The sequence below is a fragment of the Schistocerca piceifrons genome, chromosome 1 (assembly GCF_021461385.2).
Source record: "Schistocerca piceifrons isolate TAMUIC-IGC-003096 chromosome 1, iqSchPice1.1, whole genome shotgun sequence".
Classification (NCBI taxonomy): domain Eukaryota; kingdom Metazoa; phylum Arthropoda; class Insecta; order Orthoptera; family Acrididae; genus Schistocerca; species Schistocerca piceifrons.
The window spans coordinates 877,112,109-877,133,092 of NC_060138.1; the positions used below are offsets into that span (position 1 = coordinate 877,112,109).

A 20,984-nucleotide genomic window follows, 5' to 3' on the forward strand; every position below is an offset into this window, starting at 1 on the left:
ATTTGAAAGGATACAAAATGATGACCACATAGTCTCAGTCAGGGGTGAAGCAGGTGGTAGACTGCAATAAACTTGTTGCATACTGGGAAAATTCAATAAATCTAGAGAGGGGACTGCTTACAAAACACACGTGCAACCTATCCTAGAATATTTCTGAAGCGTGTAGGACCCAAACAACGAGCACCATCAGGAGATATTGAATGCATACAAAGAAGGGAAATGGTATTGTCTCAGATCTGTTGACTCATAAGAGAGCATCACAGAGAGGCTGAAGAATTTGGAATGACATATGCTTGAAGACATACACACCAACAACCCTGCAAAAGCCTTCTGAAAAAGTTTTGATAATCAGCATTAAGTGAGGAATCTGTTAATACCCTAAAGCCATCTATGTATCAATGTTATAAGGGCACCACAGACAAGATTTCACCAATTACTGCGGACACAGAGCCACTTAAGAAACCATTCTTCCCACACACCATATGAGAACAGAAACTAAAGAAGCACTAATAAGTACGAAGTGCCCTTTCTCCAAGTACTTCACAGTGGTTTGCTGAGTATGCAGTAAGTGTAGAATACTTATGACATTCTGGACTTATTTTAAGGCTTTTATACTTACATTAAGTGGTGCCGCAAACATGAGTTCTTTTGATGTGGGTGAAGAAAATAGACATTGATGCCTGTGTCACCAATGAAAGAAGGTTAGTATTCATTTTAAGTCAACAGCTGACAAATGCTGTATTTGGAGGAACAAGCATCAAGTTTATTTAACAACCACTGGGTTGGTATGTCACCAATGAAAGGAGGTTAGTATTCACCCCAAGTCAACAGCTGACAAATGCTAGTATTTGGAAAAATAAGCAGCATGTTTATTTAACAAAAATTGGGTTGGTATCAAAATTAAAGAGGAGGACAGTTGAGGATGGACTGCAGTCCCCACCCCCTCCCTTACCATCTGTGTGTGTGTGTGTGTGTGTGTGTGTGTGTGTGTGAGAGAGAGAGAGAGAGAGAGTGAGAGAGAGTAAAAACAAAGATAAAAAGGGAAAAAATAAGGGAGAAACAAGGGAATGGGAAGAACGGAGAGAAATGAAGAATGTGTAATAGGGTGGCAGAATGAAATACTGTGTGGGGTTTCATGTTTCCTGAGAACTATTATCCATTTCATAATGTTTGATCCCTTCTATGATTACATCTCATAACAAACATCAATGTGTTGCATCTGGCTGGAATTGTGGAAATGTTTACTTTTTTTGGTGTATAAATATTATATTTTATTTCAAAATGGGGTGTACATGCAGGAATATTTTAGGGAAGGCACACTTTTTGACCCTTTTTTTGGCGAGTGTCTACTTGGACAGTCACAGAAGCTAGACTGCAATTATGTTGACAATTTCCTCTGCACGGCCAAAGATACAACCATTTTCTACTGATAGGCAGACTTCTGTTGCTTCCCAATTAGTCACTTTACCATAATAATGGCGGATGTAGAATGCTGCAATTTGCCTAATGGTGATACAAATGAAACACATGAAAAGTGTAAACACTGGCTCTGTTGCTGCATTTCACAACTGTTACGCTTTTATGTACATAAATCTGTAAAAGCACTAATATCACATGTTTAATTTATTTGCATCTGTCATTCATTGTTGTGTACTTATGTGTGACAGCCTTCATGATATAAATAGTCACTTTGTACTTGTGTGGAATCATGCATCATTTACGGAGTTGCAGAAATCCCACTGCGATTGGTGTGTGCGCTTACTCTGAGGCGGTGTGTGCGCTTACTCTGAGGCTAAAAAAGAACAGCACCCAAGCAGTTCCTTATCACAGCCAGTAAGGAGAAATTCTTAATGTCTCGATATTAGTGGAAGGAAGGAAGGAAGGAAGGAAGGAAGGAAGATTAGGGTTTTTATGTCCTGTCGACATTGAGGTCATTATAGGTGGCCAGTGAAAGTAATTTGAAGCAAATGTCAAGAGAATATACAGAAATATCATATCTTGTATCACCAAAAATGTGTGTTCTGGCAGGCAACAGATATCTGCACAGGATGAGTTTACAAAGGGAGTTTTAAGGAGGACAGTACATGACTTCTATGTGAAAAGCAATTTTCAACAGTAGCAGCTGTACTGGAAAAGCTGAAGTGGAAAACTTTCCTGGGCTGATAGAAAATAAGCAAGTACCAGGAAGAAGAGATGAGTTCTTAGGGAAAATAAGACTTTTGTGAAACACTGGATGGACTATTTATAACAATGATGACCGTTTGTGTGAGGCAAATCATTCTAGGTGGTGCATCAAAAATGTAGACAATTATCACAGAGGCATTGTTCAAGAGTGGAATGGCTGAAAAGAGGAATTTAAAGTGTTTGGGTCTGGAAAAAGGATTATAATTTGCCACATTGGGAATGAAGATAGGTTGATGGAAGATGTTGACTTATGTTTTGTTGGGCAAAAAAGAGGTGCAGATTACCATTCTGAGCTGAATGCCAGGCACTAGACACTTGTTATAGATCAAGTACCATATCACACAATGATAAATCCAGTATCACAAAATTCATCTATGATATGGTTGGTTGGTTGTTTGGGGAAGGAGACCAGACAGCGTGGTCATCGGTCTCATCGGATTAGGGAAGGATGGGGAAGGAAGTCGGCCGTGCCCTTTCAGAGGAACCATCCCGGCATTTGCCTGGAGTGATTTAGGGAAATCACGGAAAACCTAAATCAGGGTGGCCGGACGCGGGATTGAACCGTCGTCCTCCCGAATGCGAGTCCAGTGTCTAACCACTGCGCCACCTCACTCGGTCATCTATGATATGGGGGAAGGATTCTATTGCTGAATGGTTGGAAAGCAATAACACTGAGTTTCCATCTAATGCCATGTTACATGAGGAATTTACCAAAGCAGGCCTACTGGAGCAAATGCAACTGCACTTCACATCACTACAATATATGTCGGAAAGTGTATTGTGCTCAGTGGACAATGATATTAAACTTCTGTGGTTGCCTGTAGCATACTGTGAATTCAATGCCATGAAACACATCTGGTCCTTTTTCCAGAACGAAGTAGCAAAGGAGAACAAGAATTTTAAGATAAATGATACTTTACAGTTGTGTGACTCATTCTGGAAAGTGCTCTCCATAGCGTCTGGAAAAATTCAGTGAATCATGTGCACAAACTAGAAAACATTTAAGCACAAAGAGCTCACTATCTTGGTTTGAAATGAAATGTGCGTGTAGGTAGGCCCTCACGTTGGGTAGACCGGTTGCATGGTTGGCACCACTTTGGTGACTTGTGTGTCAATGAGTATGAAGACACCACAATGCCCAGTCTCTGAACATATAAAATCTCTAACTCAGCCAGGAATTGAACCTGGGTCCCTTGAATGGCATTCTGCCATGCTGATCACTCAGCTATGAAGGTGGACTCTCTTGATATAGCAACAGATTGCTATTGATCCAAATAGACAGCTGCAGCAGCAGCAAGATCTCAACCAGCAGCAAAGTGATTAGGGTAGATTTATTTCAATAAATTTTTTTGATAGTTTCAAACCCCTCCTTGCTCTAATGTAATGTAGTCTGGCTGACTAGAAGCTAGTTTTCTTGTCTGTTGATGCTGGTGAGATGCTCCTTTCCTGTCTTGTTGGGATTTTACGTATTTTTGATGTTTTTTGTTTGCGGTTTTCGATGTGTATGTGTGGTTTAAATGATTCTGTTATGTTTTTTATTCACAATGACAGGTGGTTTCGATTTACTACAGCATTTTTTTTTTGTTTTCACTAGTATGTATCCTACTCTTTAATAACACTAGTGCCCTCTCATGTTAGATGTGTTCCTTAGTGCAAGCTTCACCTGCTTGACACAAGCATACAGTCAAATTGGTTTCATATTTTCTATTGTATGTCAGTGTTTTAAATGGTTCTGATATGTTTTATTTATTAAGACAGGGGGGTTTGAATTGGCACAACCTCTAAAATTTTGATGCAGATTATATGTATCCCTGGGTTTTAATGTGCGCGAGTGTCTCGCCGCATACCACAAGTGCCCTCTCTCAGTGAAACCGTCTGCCCTAGGGCTTCCACACCCTCTTCACACTAGTTCACAGGCTAATTACTGATTAAGTGCCATGTTCGCATTGACCTACTCTTCATAATTATGCTGTACAGATGGAAGTGATATTTTAATTTTAACTACTGACGACACCTTTGGCATGATTGTTTTATGTATCTCCACTGCAGGATGTGTTTTTAGTAAGTGACTAGATGCTAGTTTTTGTGCTTTTAATACTTTGGTGATTTTCACGGTTACTTAAAGCTATAAGTGTTCGTTTTTACTTCTTTCTCAGTTATGGTGCTAAGTATTTTGCTAATGCAAGTGTCTTCCTGTTCAGGTGCATTTTTGCTTCTGATGAAGGTATATTTAGATATACCAAAACCGAGGTCAAGTATTTCAAAATATCTTTATCCTGCGACTGTTTGGCTGTTATCATTTACTGAGAAGATTTTCAACAGTTGCTGCTTCAGTCATGTATCAAAAATTTTGATTTAAGAAATTCATCATAGATTCTCGCATGTAGTTCAAGGAAATTTACTTTGAAAGTAAAGCCTAGTTTACATGACGACATTAGGTTGCAGGCAACTGCACTACCGGCCACTGCACTTGCGAGCGCGTTTGCTGAACTCGTTGGTGAAACTAAACACTTTTGGCGTGTTATAACTTTGGCGACACTAGTTGCGTGAGTTTTGAGATTACATGTGTTCATAGTGTGTGGAACAACTGAAATATGAAGTGGGGAACGGATAATAATATCAACTTTTTGGATATCTATGCTTTGCATGGGTGTTTGTGGGATTTCAATGACGCTGATTACAAAAATAAGCAACATATTGCACCTTCATGTGTGATCCGAACATACGAGGGTTGACTGAAAAGTAATGCTTCCACCTTGGTAACTCTTCAACAGTTGGTAGCATTGGTATGTGGCAAGTACTGGCTTATTCTGTAGCCTCTTCTATACAGCTCCGCGCGCGCGCGCACACACACACACACACACACACACACACACACACACACAAGTAGACATTTGTAAAGGCAAAGAGACATTTGTAAAGGCAAAGAGACATTTGTAAAGGCAAAGAGACATTTGTAAAGGCAAAGAGACATTTGTAAAGGCAAAGAGTTTGCCCAAACTCTTTGCCTTTACAAATGTCTACTTGTGTCTGTGTATGTGCGGATGGATATGTGTGTGTGTTTCTTGGAGTACCAGTACTGTATTATCTCATGTTCGGTTCTTCATTATGGCATAATGCCATACATGCTAGACGATGAAATCATGCACTTGAAATGCACTTCGTTTCAAATAAATTGACTGTATACCTGTCCTTTTTTCCCCCTAAGGTAAGTCTTTCCGCTCCCGGGATTGGAATGACTCCTTACTCTCTCCCTTAAAACCCACATCCTTTTGTCTTTCCCTCTTTCCTGAAGAAGCAACCGTTGGTTGCGAAAGCTTGAATTTTGTGTGTATGTTTGCGTGTCTATCAACATGCCAGCGCTTTCGTTTGGTAAGTCACATCAATTTTGTTTTTTGATATATTTTTCCCACGTGGAATGTTTCCCTCTATTATATTCTTATTCAATAGTCATCTACTTAAAATGTCGCAGCAGTGCTCCCCATTCATATATGTTTGAATTTTGAAATAATGCCACTGTACAGTAGTTTGCGAACTATTCTCTTCTTAATGCAGCCTGCTTCGAAAAATTATTGCTCTTAATGTTAATAACTATTAGTGTTAATGAAAAAATGTCATTACCAACTAAAACTGAGTCTTTTAGCATGCAGAATATTCTTGATTGTAATGTATGTAATGTAATATGTAATTTGCTGCTGAGCAACCGAGCTGATGTCTTTGCTTCATCCAGTCACGAATTGAAACACGTTTTTTACTTTTTTCTTATGCAGCGATTCCATGCAACAAGCTTTAACTTCATCACAACTTGTGCGATGTGCACCTGCCAAACTTTCATTTCAGACACAACTCAGGAATCGATGAAACTGAAATATATACTTGTGTTGCGGTGTCACATATGAAACCAATTGCGTGCAACTCATTCCACGCAATAGTGGCGCAACCCAATGTCATCATGTGCATTAGGATTAATGCTTTTCAAACCACCATTTGCAATATTTTCCCACAACCCGTCAGAAATAGGTTAATTTCAGCAGTTGACAGAGAGCGCCAGATAACAGGCGTTACCATGCTTGCACAGCTACGATGATGTAGGAAGCCCGTATGTTCACACACTAAAAGATCTTACATTATGCCCTAAAAGAAACAAGACATCAGAGGATACTCCAAGAGCATCAGAATTTCATGAACCATACTAAAATGCATAATTCGACTCATAGTGCACATTATTCGCATGTCCAGATTCACAATGAAGTAGGCCTCAACCTGATGTTAAGCTTTTCATTGTGGTTTTTGGGATGTAAATTTTCTTGGAGTATCAGTACTGTATTATCTCATGTTCGGTTCTTCATTATGGCATAATGCCATACATGCTAGACGATGAAATCATGCACTTGAAATGCACTTCGTTTCAAATAAATTGACTGTCTCAGTGGAACAGATTAACAAAAGCCAAATTTCTTTAGCAAACCGACAAAAATAACTTCACTGTTATGCAAGGCGATTAATGCTTGACTGTCAGAAAGGTGGAAATAGAATAAGATCCGAAACTGATAACATTTTAGCCCTGCATAATTATGTGAATGTAATTTAATTCACTTGATAGTTCCCGGCCACGGGAACCTGTTTTGTTTTCATTTGACATGAGAGCAATAAACAAAGAGGAAACAGCAAAATCATTAAACGTAAACACGGCTCACATGAAGATTACCCATCTCCCCACTACATTTCAGACTGCTCTGTGCATCTGCCCCCCCCCCCCCCCCCCCCCCCCCCCCGCACCAAGACGCCAAAAAAAAAGATAGTTTACAAAAAATGTTCATTTTGTAGTGCACATATTTCTGAACAGTCTGATGCATAAAGCATATATGTTCGAGAAAATGTAGAACATGTTATTTCGTCAAGTGTGCCAAAGTGAAGTACAGTGCTACACCTCTTCACACAGCATTCTTCTATTGCGCGTCACTGTATTTCGCTTTTGGAATTCAAATGTGTATATTTTCTAATGGATGCCATCAAATTATATTCACGACAGTGGAAATTGAAATGTCCTGTGGTGGCTCTTCTGCTCCCAGTCGGCTGGTTTGACGTCCTGCCTCTCGGGGGGGCAGGGGGTGGGGAAGCCACTCACAATTAATACTGGATGGGATCATTTGTAAACAAGAGAACTAGAACTCTTCAGAAAATTTGCACTCTTTATTGACTATTAGCTAATAACTTTCTGTTTTGTGTGACATAAAATTAAATATAGGATACATAAAGACATGAGACAAGCAAGACAGTGCACATTTCTTCAATCCTGAGGTCCGGGCATTTTTTTCTCTCTAATCTTGCTACAGCTTTATATGACATGCTTTCCTTTCTGTGAAAGAATCTATTACCTCATCAAAGTTCGTCAAACTTTTGCTACATGAAACATTGAAATGTCGTTGTCTAATACTGAAAAAGATGTTAACACAAATAGTGCCCAAGACTGGTGTGATTTCTCGATCTGATTACGTCTGTTTTGTCAATGTCTGCTAAATGAAATGAAATAGGCAGTCTAATACTGCAGCAATTGCAACACACACCAAATAAATGACACTGTTTTGGCACAAATGGTCATTTTATAGCACAGCAAAATATAATTCACGAACTACCAATATCAAATGCCTATTTGGCCTACTAAAAGCACGAAGCTTTATGTTAGGAAATAGTTTCACATTTCATTCATGCACTCGAGCTTCTCAAGCATGAGACTGAAAAATAGTAGTATGAAGTTTTTGTACAAATTTGGAATCGTCACATTCTTCCATAATTTGTGTGATGTCCCCATTTCTTTTCTTTCCTTGTTCTAACAAACAATCTTGCCATCACTAATTCTGTAACTATTCCTGCCAGTGTCAAGATGCATTCTATGGCTAACCCTACCACAATAACTGGTTTAGTTATCCTGCATTTATTCTCCAGATAGGCGTTATTACGTGTTTGTACAATGCGTTTTCCACGCTACTCCCAGAATTGAACTTAAGCGGCTGCTAGCCAGGGACTGTACAACTGGCTCTTACTAGTGTAGTGATCTGGCCAAAATTTTTCTGTCAAAATTTCATTTTCTTGGAGACATCGAGAAGATAATACAAGATCTTTCTTATCTATTATTCCTGTTTGTCGTTTATTTCCACTCTGGTAGTCTGAATCCACGGATTTTGCTAGTAATTGTAACAAAGCTGATCATTTGCAAACCCAGTCAATCACATAACAAACAGTGATTGGCATTCACCCGTTTGGCTTTATTCCGCTCAGCACGTACAGCCCCATCCCTTTTTGTCTGCAGCAAAGTTTATTTCTAGATACGACCGGGATTCCTCTGGCAGACATCACATATACTTTCAAAATCATATGAATAATCGCTAGACCAATGTGTGCTGGATGCTAGGCGATTTGTGAAACAAGGTGTTTTCCCCCTCAAGAATAGGAATTTGCCCCCCCCCTCCTTGTGAAATTGTCACCTGGGGCAGATCCCCCCCCCCTCCCCCCCCCCCCCCCCCCGATCCCTAGATCCAGGCCTGCTGCACTTGCGTGAATCTGGCAGCTTGGGCATGCCAGTAAAATTTTTCTGGGTAGATTCTGGCTATTTGCTGCTACTGCTTATACAGCTAACAGCCGCAGTTCTGTAACCAGAAGCGGGAGAAGGCAATACTCATACACGACTCAACTGCACATGCACATGAGCCCACTCGCAGTTGTTCGAACAAATGTAATGTGAACAATCGTGACGTCACGATCATCAGAGGCAATTTGTTGTTATGAAGCATTGAATAGTCTTCCTAAAGCCTTTTGACACATTTTGCTGTTGGCAGATGCTTGAATGAGCACTGTGTTTTGTTGCTGTACGTGTCGCATTTCCTTTGGAACTGAAGTTTTATTTTCGTTTTTTTTTTCTCTTGTTCATGTTTTATTGCTGCATATTTTTCTGCAGTAGCGGGATACAGTAATATCACTTGTTACAGTATCGGTTCTTACCAGCCAAAATTTCAAAAATTTAACAGAAAACTAAAACAATGAAAAAATTCCGGAATTCTAAAAAATTCCCAGGTTTTTCCCCGATCTCCCAGTTGTCCTCAATCGGATACACCCTGTTATTGACGAACCAATCCAAATGAAAGTGGTCTTCATTGCTAAACCAAACCATACAGCATGTACTAATTCCCATCATTCCCTGCAGCCAACTGTGCCGTTTGAATGTCCTAACACAAACCGTTCAGAAGTTATGATGATTTTATTTCATATAATTCAATAATTGTCATATTGTATTTTAACTTACACACTTTTCTCAAAATTACGTAACTTTTTGATAGAAATTCTGTATAAATCTTACCTAACTATCCATTGAAGTGATGAGGAGTGAAGATAATACTGGTTTAGCAGTTTTTGTTGGTGTGGTATACCTGAAAACATTCAGGCATGTGCAATGTTGCACACTTCCATCACTCATATTGTGTGTCACTTTTCTTCTTCCTTGTTTTGCATGCTACACAATTTCCAGAGGGTGAAATGTTGCTTTCTGAATAATTAATAGAATATGCCCTAAACGTTTAATTAATGCTAAAAGTAATTAAGAATAAATGTTCTCTGCATAAATAAATCTGTAGAGTAAGGAGGAAAGGTCATTATTTAATATAGGGGATGTATTTCTCTCTCTCTCTCTCTCTCTCTCTCTCTCTCTCTCTCTCTCTCTCTCATTTGTTTTCGATGGCTGTTTCATGAAGTGTAAGTGTCGCTCTCATATGTGTAACTTTTGGTTAAATAATTATGTTAATTTAAGTACAACAGCCATCTTTGAATCAAGAAACCTACTTTCCTCTTCCATTAATGTCACATCTCAATTTATTGTTGTATTTTAGAACTTTTTCAGGCTGCAGTGCAGGAGAGTTGGCAACAAATTGTTTGGTAGCCACAGTTGAATGCTAGTAGTGTTCAATTGAAATTTACTTTATCAAACTTTTATTTCAGCGTCCCTCAGATCTCTCTTACTGATCTTTTCTATCAGTGTCCGGGCAATGTAATTATGCAAACTGTGTAATTTTGAGATCGGTCACACCTCTAAAAAATGCCGTCGGTCAACGTTCTCGTTGATGATGGGCTGATGGGAATCTGATGCTGGATGGCAGAATGCAATTTCATAAGTAAACAAGCAAAAATTTTCTGTGCACCATTGTACCTTTTCAGGAGCTTTGCCACCAGCAGAAGCAATTAAAAAAGTTTTATGATTTTTTTAAAAATATTACTAATATTCTAAGAATGTTTGCTTTATGGGGTTGAGGGGGGGGGGATATATGGGAGGGAGGGGGGAGGGTAAATGGGAGGGAAAGGGGAGGATAAACCTAACAAAATTTGTTCAATTTGCTACTTGCAGCTTAATGGCAGGAAATTCCAGAATGGGACCGTCCACACCTATGGTAGTGTGACCTGCTGTCCTCAGCCAGCTAAATTCTAAACTAACTGAGACAAGATTTTCTCCCCTGTCACTTTATTTAGTAGAACATATGAATTGAAAACCCCAATGTCCATCAGGCATCTCTTCCCATGAAACGGAAAGATGACAACTGCTGATTCTGTCAGTCAACTGCTTTCATTGAACTGTTGTATATAACTGCTTGGGACTTCTGGGCTGAGGTTTTGGTTTTCCTTTTAGTCTTTACTGTTGCTGTACTACTGACATCCACTTCAAAGCCATGAGAGCATGTGACAATAAGACAAGAGTCTCTCCTTTTTTAGGTCAGATTTTTTGAACTGGTCTTGTATATTCTGCCTTGTGAGTCTAACTGTTCCTATAGAATTTATGCTCCTTTCAGTGAGCCTTACAAAAATGACAGGAAAGTGTACCAGTTCTCACAACATATACTTTATGACCACTACCCAAATATGGTTGCATGAAGTCCATAACAAAACCTTAATTATGTGGGATTTCTTTACTGCTTGGCTCAGGTTTTTTTTCCTGTACACATAGCAAATCCTGAACAGTAGCCACTATTTGACTCACAAATGTTGAAGCAGTTTATTCTGAAATTGCTCTTTTTTGAGGATTGAACCGAATGTAGGACAGTCTAACTCCAAATTTCATGAGGCTTTCATAAACTGCAATACCTTCTTCAGAATAATAATCACATTGGAAATTTTGTTTGAGATGGTCAATAACAGGCTGCCACTTGTTGAGACAGTTTGAAGGCTCAGCATTTTCATTATTTACAAATTGAAGGAACCGAGAAATATGTAAGAATCATCTATATCACATGACATCATAAAAGAAAATAATATGAACTGATTTTTTATGGACCTAAGAATACATAAAGCAAAATACGTTTGAATTTCATCAGATGTAGTGTGCATATCTAAGGGAGCTAAATTTGGAGGGAGTTGCCTTTGAACCCTAGGATTGATGGCAATAGAACCAGAAATTGAAATTTTGGAAAGTTTCTCCTGATTTATTCCCCATCTCCATTTTTCTACATTCTGTTTTTAGCAACACTCGCACCTGTTGCTGCAACATCGCTGTCCCTGTTGTTATGGTCTTCAGTTCAGAGACTGGTTTGATGCAGCTCTCCATGCTACTCTATCATGTGCAAGTTTCATTATCTCCCATTACCTACTGTAACCTACATCCTTCTGAATCTGATTACTGCATTCATCTCTTGGTCTCCCTCTACAATTTTTACCCTTCACGCTGCCCTCCAATACTAAATTGGTGATCCCTTGATGCCTCAGAACATGTCACACCAATCAAGCCCTTCTTCTGGTCAAGTTGTGCCATTAATTTTTCTTCTCCCCAACTCTATACAGTACCTCCTCATTACTTATGTGATCTACCCATATGATCTTCAGCATTCTTCTGTAGCACCACACTTCGAAAGCTTCTATTCTATTCTTGTCCAAATTATTTCTCGACCACGGTTCACTTCCATACATGGCTACACTCCATACAAATACTTTCAGAAACAACTTCCTGACACTTAAATCTATACTCAGTGTTAACAAATTTCTTTTCTTCAGAAACACTTTCCTTACCACTGCCAGTATACATTTTATATCTTCTCTACTTCGACCACCATCAGTTATTTTGCTTCCCAAATAGCAAAACTCCTTTACTACTTTAAGTGTCTCAATTCCTAATCTAATTCCCTCAGCATCATCCGATTTAACTTGACTACATTCCAATATCCTCGTTTTGCTTTTGTTGATGTTCATCTTATATCCTCCTTTCAAGACACTGTCCATTCCATTCAGCTGCTCTTCCAGGTCCTTTGCTGTCTCTGACAGAATTATGATGTCATCAGCAAACCTCCAAGTTTTTATTTCTTCTCCATGGATTTTAACTCCTAATCCGAATGTTTCTTTTGTTTCCTTTACTGCTTGCTCAATATAAAGATTGAATAACATCTGGGATAGGCTACAACACTGTCTCACTCCCTTCCCAACCGCTGCTTCCCTTTCATGCCCCTCGACTCTTATAACTGCCATCTGGTTTCTGTACAAATTGTAAATAGCCTCTACCTCCCTGTATTTTACCTCTGCCGCCTTCAGAATTTGAAACAGAGTATTCCAGTAAACATTGTCGAAAGCTTTCTCTAAATCTACAAAGGCTAGAAACGTATGTTTGCCTTTCCTTAATCTATCTTCTAAGATAAGTCGTAGGGTCAGTATTGCCTCATGTGTTTCAATATTTCTACAGAATCCACACTGATCTTACCCGAGGTCGGTTTATACCAGTTTTGCTATTCGTCTGTAAAGAATTTGTGTTAGTATTTGAAGCTGTGACTTATTAAACCGATTGTTCGGTAATTTTCACATCTGTCAACATGTGCTTTCTTTGGAATTGGGATTATTATATTCTTCTTGAAGTCTGAGGGTATTTCGCCTGTCTCATACATTTTGCTCACCAGATGGTAGAGTTTTGTCAGGGCTGGCTCTCCCAAGGCTATCAATAGTTCTAATGGAATGTTGTCTACTCCCGGGGCCTTGTTTTGACTTACGTCTTTTAGTGCTCTGTCAAACTCTTCACGCAATATCATATCTCCCATTTCATCTTCAGCTACGTCCTCTTTCATTTCCATAATATCGTCTCAAGTGCATCTCCCTTGTATAGTCCCTCTATATATTACTTCCACCTTTCTGCTTTCCCTTCTTTGCTTAGAACTGGGTTTCCATCGGAGCTCTTGATATTCTTACAAGTGGTTCTCTTTTCTCCAAAGGTCTCTTTAATTTTCCTGTAGGCAGCATCTATTTTACCCCTAGTGATATATGCCTCTACATCCTCACATTTGTCCTCTAGACATCCCTGCTCAGCCATTTTGCACTTCCTGTCAATCTCATTTTTGAAACGTTTGTATTCCTTTTTGCCTGTTTAATTTACTGCATTTTTATATTTTCTCCTTTCATCAATTAAATTCAATATTTCTTCTGTTACCCAAGGACTTCTACTAGCCCTCGTCTTTTTACCTACTTGATCCTCTGCTGCCTTCACTATTTCATCTCTCAAAGCTACCTATTCTTCTTCTACTGTATTTCTTTCCCCCATCTTGTCAATTGTTCCCTAATGCTCTCTTTGAAATTCTCAACCACCTCTGGTTCTTTCAGTTTATCCAGGTCCCATCTCCCTAAATTCCCACCTTTTTGCTGTTTCTTCAGTTTTAATCTACAGTTCATAACCAATAGATTGTGGTCAGAGTTCACATCAGACCCTGGAAATGTCTTACAATTTAAAACCTGGTTCCTAAATCTCTGTCTTATCATTATATAATCCATCTGAAACCTTCCAGTGTCTCCAGGCCTCTTCAATGTATACAACCTTCTTTAATGATCCTAGAATCAAACGTTAGCTACGATTAAGTTATGCTCTGTGCAGAATTCTACCAGGCAGCTTACTCTTTCACTCCTTACCCCCATTCAATATTCACCTACTACTTTTCCTTCTCTTCCTTTTCCTAGTATTGAATTCCAGTCACCCAAGACTATTAAATTTTTGTCTCCCTTCACTAACTGAATAATTTATTTTATCTCATCATACATTTCATCAATCTTTTCATCATCTGTGGAGCTAGTTGGCATATAAACTTGTACTACTGTGGTAGGCATGGGCTTCATGTCTATCTTTGCCACAACAATGCGTTCACTATGGTGTTTGTAGTAGTTTACCTGCGCTCCTATTTTTTTTATTCATTATTAAACCTACTCCTGCAGTACCCCTATTTGATTTTGTATTTATAACCCTGTATTCACCTGACCAAAAGTCTTGGTCCTCCTGCCACTGAACTTCACTAATTCCCACTATATCTAACTTTAACCTATCCATTTCCTTTTTTAAATTTTCTAACCTACCTACCCGATTAAGGGATCTGACATTCCACACTCCAATCCATAAAATGCCAGTTTTCTTTCTCCTGATAACGACGTCCTTCTGAGTATGAAACTTCCTGACAGATTAAAACTGTGTGCCCGACCGAGACTCGAACTCGGGACCTTTGCCTTACGCGGGCAAGTGCTCTACCAACTGAGCTACTGAAGCACGACTCACGCCCGGTACTCACAGCTTTACTTCTGCCAGTACCTCGTCTCCTACCTTCCAAACTTTACAGAAGCTTTGAGTCTCTGTCGGGCACACAGTTTTAATCTGTCAGGAAGTTTCATATCAGCGCACACTCCGCTGCAGAGTGAAAATCTCATTCTGGTCCTTCTGAGTAGTTCCCACCTGGAGATCAGAATGGGAGACTATTTTACCTCCAGAATATTTTACCCAAGAGGACGTCGTCATCATTTAACCATACAGTAAAGGTGCATTAAAGGTGCATGCCCTTGGGAAAAATTACGTCTGGAGTTTCCTCTTGCTTTCAGCCATTCACAGTACCAGCACAGCAAGGCTGTTTTGGTTACTGTTACAAGGCCAGGTCAGTCAATCATCCAGAGTTTCCCCTGCAACTACTGGAACGTCTGCTGCCCCTCTTCAGCAACCACATGTTTGTCGGGCCTCTCAACAGATACCCCTCCATTGTGGTTGCACCTACGGTACGGCCATCTGTGTTGCTGAGGCACGCAAGTCTCCCCACCAATGGCAAGGTCCACGGTTCTGTTTCACTTGCCTCACTGTCATCACTAGTGTCATTTACCTCACTGTCTTAATTATCAAAACTATAAGAAATATCACTTTCAGAAAACATCACTGTCACTTTTATTCAACAGACTTTCAGTTTTCTTGTCAGAGAGAAACTTTTTATGGTACTGCAGTGCTTGCTATGACACAGATGGTGAAAAACCCTGAAAACGATTGCTTGTAACTCACAAAATATCTTAAGAAATCTAAAGTGTTATACACCATTTAGTAGATCAATTACTCAGCCGTTCTCTCATGCCATCTACTGACAGAAAAGAAGAAACACTGAGAACAAGCTGTACCCACTTTGCCTGTCTCACAGCCATTAGTGTAATAACAGACTTGAAACCTGCAGCAGCCTGCAAGCCGGCTGTATAAGCCAATGGGATCTTTTTATTTTCAGTGTGACAAATTCTTTTTGAAGAATTATATATGAGTAACTTGCAAATTTATATGGACATAAATCTTTTAGGTACTTTCAATTCATTTGTCATCATATGCATTTCAGCATAGCAGGGTAGCCGAAATGTTCCACAAAACTACAATTCAATATCCATCAATTTGTTACAGAATATCAGAGCATATTATGAGTGCAAAGGTAATTGGGTATCTCTAACAGAATGTACTCCTAGTTAACCAAGATTAAGTAGAAAAATATCAATCAAATGAAATCCAACTTGCACTTTTCTCACATGACATACTGAAGGCCATGGATGAAGGCAGTCGTGTAGACGCATCAAGGGAAATTTGTGACTTGATTGAGGAATTTTTGGTGAGGAGGATGGGGATTCAAAGAGAGGTGTAGAAATAACTTAGGGTGTGCCCCAAGAAAGTGTGTTGGGACCCTTGCTGTTCATGCAATATATTTATGACTTTGTGGATAATATTAATAGTAACCACAGACTTTTTGCAAACGATGCAGTTACCTATAATGCAGTACTGCCTGAAAGAAGTTGCATAAATTTTCAGTCATATCTTGATAAGATTTCAAAGTGGTGCTAAGAGTGGCAAGTTGCTTTACATGTTCAAAAATGTCAAATTGTGAACTTGACAAAATGAAAACACATAGTAGTACCCTATGACTATAATATCAATGAACAATGTAGAAGAAGATAGATTGCTACTTAACGTAAACATGACAGACTAAGTTGTTGGCAGGCACAACTAAAAAATGTTTCAAGAATATTCTGGCCTGAGCTTCTGGAGTTGGCGGTCACGTGTGTGTGAGGTGTGCTTGCTTGTGTAAATGAAGGTGTGTGTTTCTCCGACAAAGGCTGTAGCTGAAAGCTTATGTGTAAGTATCTTTTAATTGTGCCTGTCGCCAACTTAATGTGTCACTTTACGGTAGGTAGCAATTTAGCTTTTCATAGACTTGATATTCCAATCTGGGGGGGGGCGTCACATTTGTAATTGCTCAATTTATACAGATACCTGGGTGCAAACATTTTGTAGGTATATGAAATAGAACCATCACATAATTTGAGTCATGGGTAAAGCAGGTGGCAGACAGTGGTCGATCGGGAGAATACTAGGGAAATGCTATCACACTAAAAAGGACAGTGTATTAAAAAACACTCACACAACCCATCCTACAATACTGCTCACACAACTCTTACCAGGTAGGACTAACAGGAGATGAGAGGATACAAAGAAGAGCAGCACTGAATGGTCACAGGTTTGTTTGACTCATGGGAGAGTATCACAAAGATGGTGAAAGAATTGAACTGGTAGGCACTTGAAGGTATAAACAAACTATCATGAGAAAACCCATTTAGAAAGTTTCTAGGACCGACATTAAGTGATGAATCTAGGAATATACAGCACCCCCTACATATCACTCCCATAGAAGCTGCAAAAAAAAGATTAGACTATTTACGGCACATACAGAGGCATTTAAGCAACCATTCTTCCCACAATCCATGTGTGAATGGAATGAGAGAAAACCCTAACAACTGACAGAATGCAATGTATCCTCTGTCAAGCACTTCACAGTGGTTTTCAGAATATAAATGTACATGTAGATAAGATTTTGAGATGGATTTCATAACTACTAAAGCAAATGACATAGAATATATTTTGCAAAATTTTCCTAATTGGCTTGTTTATCTTGATTGTAATTGACTGAATATTGCCACTTCTGTTTGCTACAGGAAGATGTTCACTGAACATAAGACCCAGGTATACAGCACTACACAATTAGAACTTTTGGAGGTGAAGTTACATGTAGAAGCAGTATTACAAAATACTGAAACTGCGTGATATAATGACCTGAAGAAAGTCTGAAGGCACATAAAAAGTTAAGCACATACATATGCCTGTCAAACAAAATATATAGCTAAAGATCAAGTATAGAGAAGATTGTCATCAGAGGATCCAAGTTTGCAATGGGTTCATAGTAATACAGGTCAGTACCACAAGCAAACTGAAATGCTGGCACAGAGGCCCGAGTGCCATTGTGATAGGTTGAGGCATAGTCTGTATGCATTACCCTGAGTCTGACTGGTGGGAAATGCACTGCTATAGTGTCCTCTGCCAACATGTTCTGCTGTCAGCTTTTGGATGTAACACTGACATGAGTATCTTCAGATATCATATCCTTAGACTGAAATAGGCCTCTTAGATACGAATGTTTCAGTTTGTGTGTTCTCTGAAGTGGTTAGTAGAGGATGATTAACACCTATGCATTGACTGCTGGGTCCACCATGATGTTGTTGTGCGTTAAATCTTTGGGCAGTGCAGTTGAGTCTCAAGTGCCTTTGAAATGTGGGGCCAAAGTGGTCATTTGCAATGTCACAGGTGCAATGAAGGTCTCAGATGCCAGCAGGTATGGCCATGGCATCAGAGACATTACAGGCTGCATTAGGAGTGATATGTACACTGCAGGTGCACCTCCTGAATGTGTTGGCACTGCTGTAGATATCACCTGCTGGAATCGTGTGAACTTAACTGTTTGCAATGGTGGCAGAAGCCATGAAGATTGGCCACTGTAGAATGGTCAGATGGTTAGGTTGCTTTTGATACTGAAATTTTAGCTGAGACACAATTTCCTGGATCTTATTATGGAACCGAGAACATATGTTTTGGAAAGACGAAATTAAGGGTCCATTAAGGGAGCTAATTCACACAAAAAGCAAGAAAGATCAGAATCTAAACAGAACACAAGAAAATCTCTCTGGTTTCGCAAATCTGTTACCTGAACAGTGTTGAAAGGTTGAATACAAGTCCCAATCTACCTATGCTTTAATGAAAAATGCAGATGTGGGGTGGAAGTGCGTTGGCAAAAGTTAGTTGATAAAAATATAGGTCAATACGGAAAATTAAGTTCAGTGAACAGGCAGCATGTCAGTCTTTGGTGCATGAGCTTAGTTTGACGTGCAGACTATGTATCTTACCGTGAGATTAACAACTGTGGCATGTGCACTATGGAGCTCTTCTCTCTACTTTTGCTGCTTCCACTGACTTTGATGCATAGCTGAGATTAGTATCTTCAGATTTTACAACTTAAAGTTTTGAACATTTATTCGTTAATACAAAAAACAAATAATAATCAAGCTTCCTGCAAATTAAAGTTCCATGCTACAGCATGGGTCAAACCCCATCCTTTGCCCTTCATGGACTCACTGGCAGTTAGCAGTTAAGAGTAACAAGGTATTTCAAAATAGAGCATTGTCTGCTAAAAAAAAAAAAAAAAAAAAAAAAAAAAAAAAAAAAAAAAAACATGAGAAACCACAATAACAACTATTTTACGTATACTCATTGTGACATCACTATCAACTTACAAGAGGATACACATGTTCCAGGCAAAGTGTGATAGTGCTGGGCACAAAGCGCTTAAATGAAGCAGCTGGCTCAGCTATAACAAGCTGCAGCAGCTGAAGAAATTTTTCAACAACTCTAGCTCCAGCACCACCTTCCTGTCCCATAGATGTGGATAACTGTTCTCTGGAAAACAGAAGATACATTGCAATATTACATTTTACTGTTATATTATTAAAATGACAACTAAATGAACAAAAAATTAAATTTGAAACTTTGATTAAGAATGTCTGTTATAATAAGACAAAATGACAATTACAGTCTTATTACCAATATATTGTGCCAATGTATTTGACTTAAATGGAATAATTACCACCTTTGTTACTGTTGGCAGTATGATATCATGGGTAGAGAGAGAGAGAGAGAGAGAGAGAGAGAGAGAGAGAGAGAGTGTGAGTGTGTGTGTGTGTGTGTGTGTGTGTGTGTGTGTGTGTGTGTGTGTGTGAGCCCAGTTGATGTGAATAAAAACAGAGTCGCAGATATTATTTCTTACCATGTTCATATATTTTACAATATGATATTTGCTGGACTGCATTAATTCTACTGGAATAGGAGATTTTAGATGCGTATGTCGCCTGTTCTTTTCCAATACTTACAAATTTTATTTCTTGATTCTAGACTCTGAATGAAAGTTCTGAGTATTTTTTTTAGCATCTTGATGTGCAAAATATATTTTGTTAGCTTCTTTTAGCACATGAATAACTGGAAGCATAGTAACATAAAAAACTGTAACGTAACATACCCCTTCCTGAAAAATATCACTGAAATTAAAAACTTTACTCAAGCTGAGTCCAGAGCTATACGTGTCCTGAAGGCAGACCACTCCTCCGTGTGAACAAAGTATCCACTACCTTGGTACTTCACTGTGGAGAGTATGAGGAAAAGGGGCCACATTAGCTTTCTACTGCTTTGATCTACAAACCATTCCTGATGTCCCATTCTTTCCACTCTGTCTGAGCTGCAGGTAAGGCACTCAAAGACTGACAAGTGCCTGTACAGAATTCTGTACTCTTTCTGACCCACATATCCCTGCCTTCCACGTACTTGCCAAAATACAGAAAAATAACCGTAGCCCCAATTGCAAGTGTATCAACCCTGGTACACCAGCATCGCATAGAGCTTCCGGTCCTATATGAAAGACATCAAACACTTCCTGAAATGCCTTTAGTCAATTTCCATCACCAACCCAAGCGGAACCTTCCTTATCACTATATTGTTACTATAAGTTAATGAGATTAAAGTTCAATGCTTAGAATTTTATAGAGTGCTAGAGGATATTTGTTTGAACTGTATCCTAGACCGGGATGCAAAACTGGAACTTTTGCCTTTTGTGGACAAGAGCTCTAACAGCTGAACAATCCAAACGAGACTCACAACCCAACCTCCCAGCTTTACTTCCACCAGTGCCCCCTCTTGTACCTTCCAAACTTCACAGAAGTTCTGCTCCTTGCCTTGTGGGTCTATCACTCCTGGAAGAAAAGATATTATGGAGACACATCCACAGCCTGAGGTACTGTTTCCACAATCAATTTTCACTCTGCTGGGAGGTGTGTGTTGGTTTGAAACTCCCTGGCAGATTAAAACTGTGTGCTGTACCAGGACGTGAACCTGGAACCTTCACACAACCTTCTCTGCCTTCAACATTGCTGGAAGACTTTCCACATTAACCAGGAGTCTTTTGTGATCAGCCTTGCTCACGCACCTTAACTGATGATTGACAGTATCTTACAAACAATCTTCCATCATTGTCAATAGATATATTGTTATCTACTAGCAGCTTAAGAATCCTTTTGTTATACATAGGCCATACAAAAAGACGTGGAAATATTTGGCAATCAAAAACTGTGCGGGACTTGGCTGGGCA

At 39.2% G+C, this 20,984-nt stretch overlaps 1 protein-coding gene across 1 annotated transcript in view; it reads right to left on the reverse strand.

The window, feature by feature from the left end:
- LOC124716462 (exportin-6-B) overlaps positions 1-20,984 on the reverse strand; it is a gene marked incomplete in the record, with an annotated part of 329,183 nt that overhangs the window by 15,428 nt on the left and 292,771 nt on the right. The window contains 1 exon segment of the mRNA XM_047243176.1: positions 19,084-19,246. Within this exon segment, the coding sequence (XP_047099132.1) occupies positions 19,084-19,246 (163 nt within the window).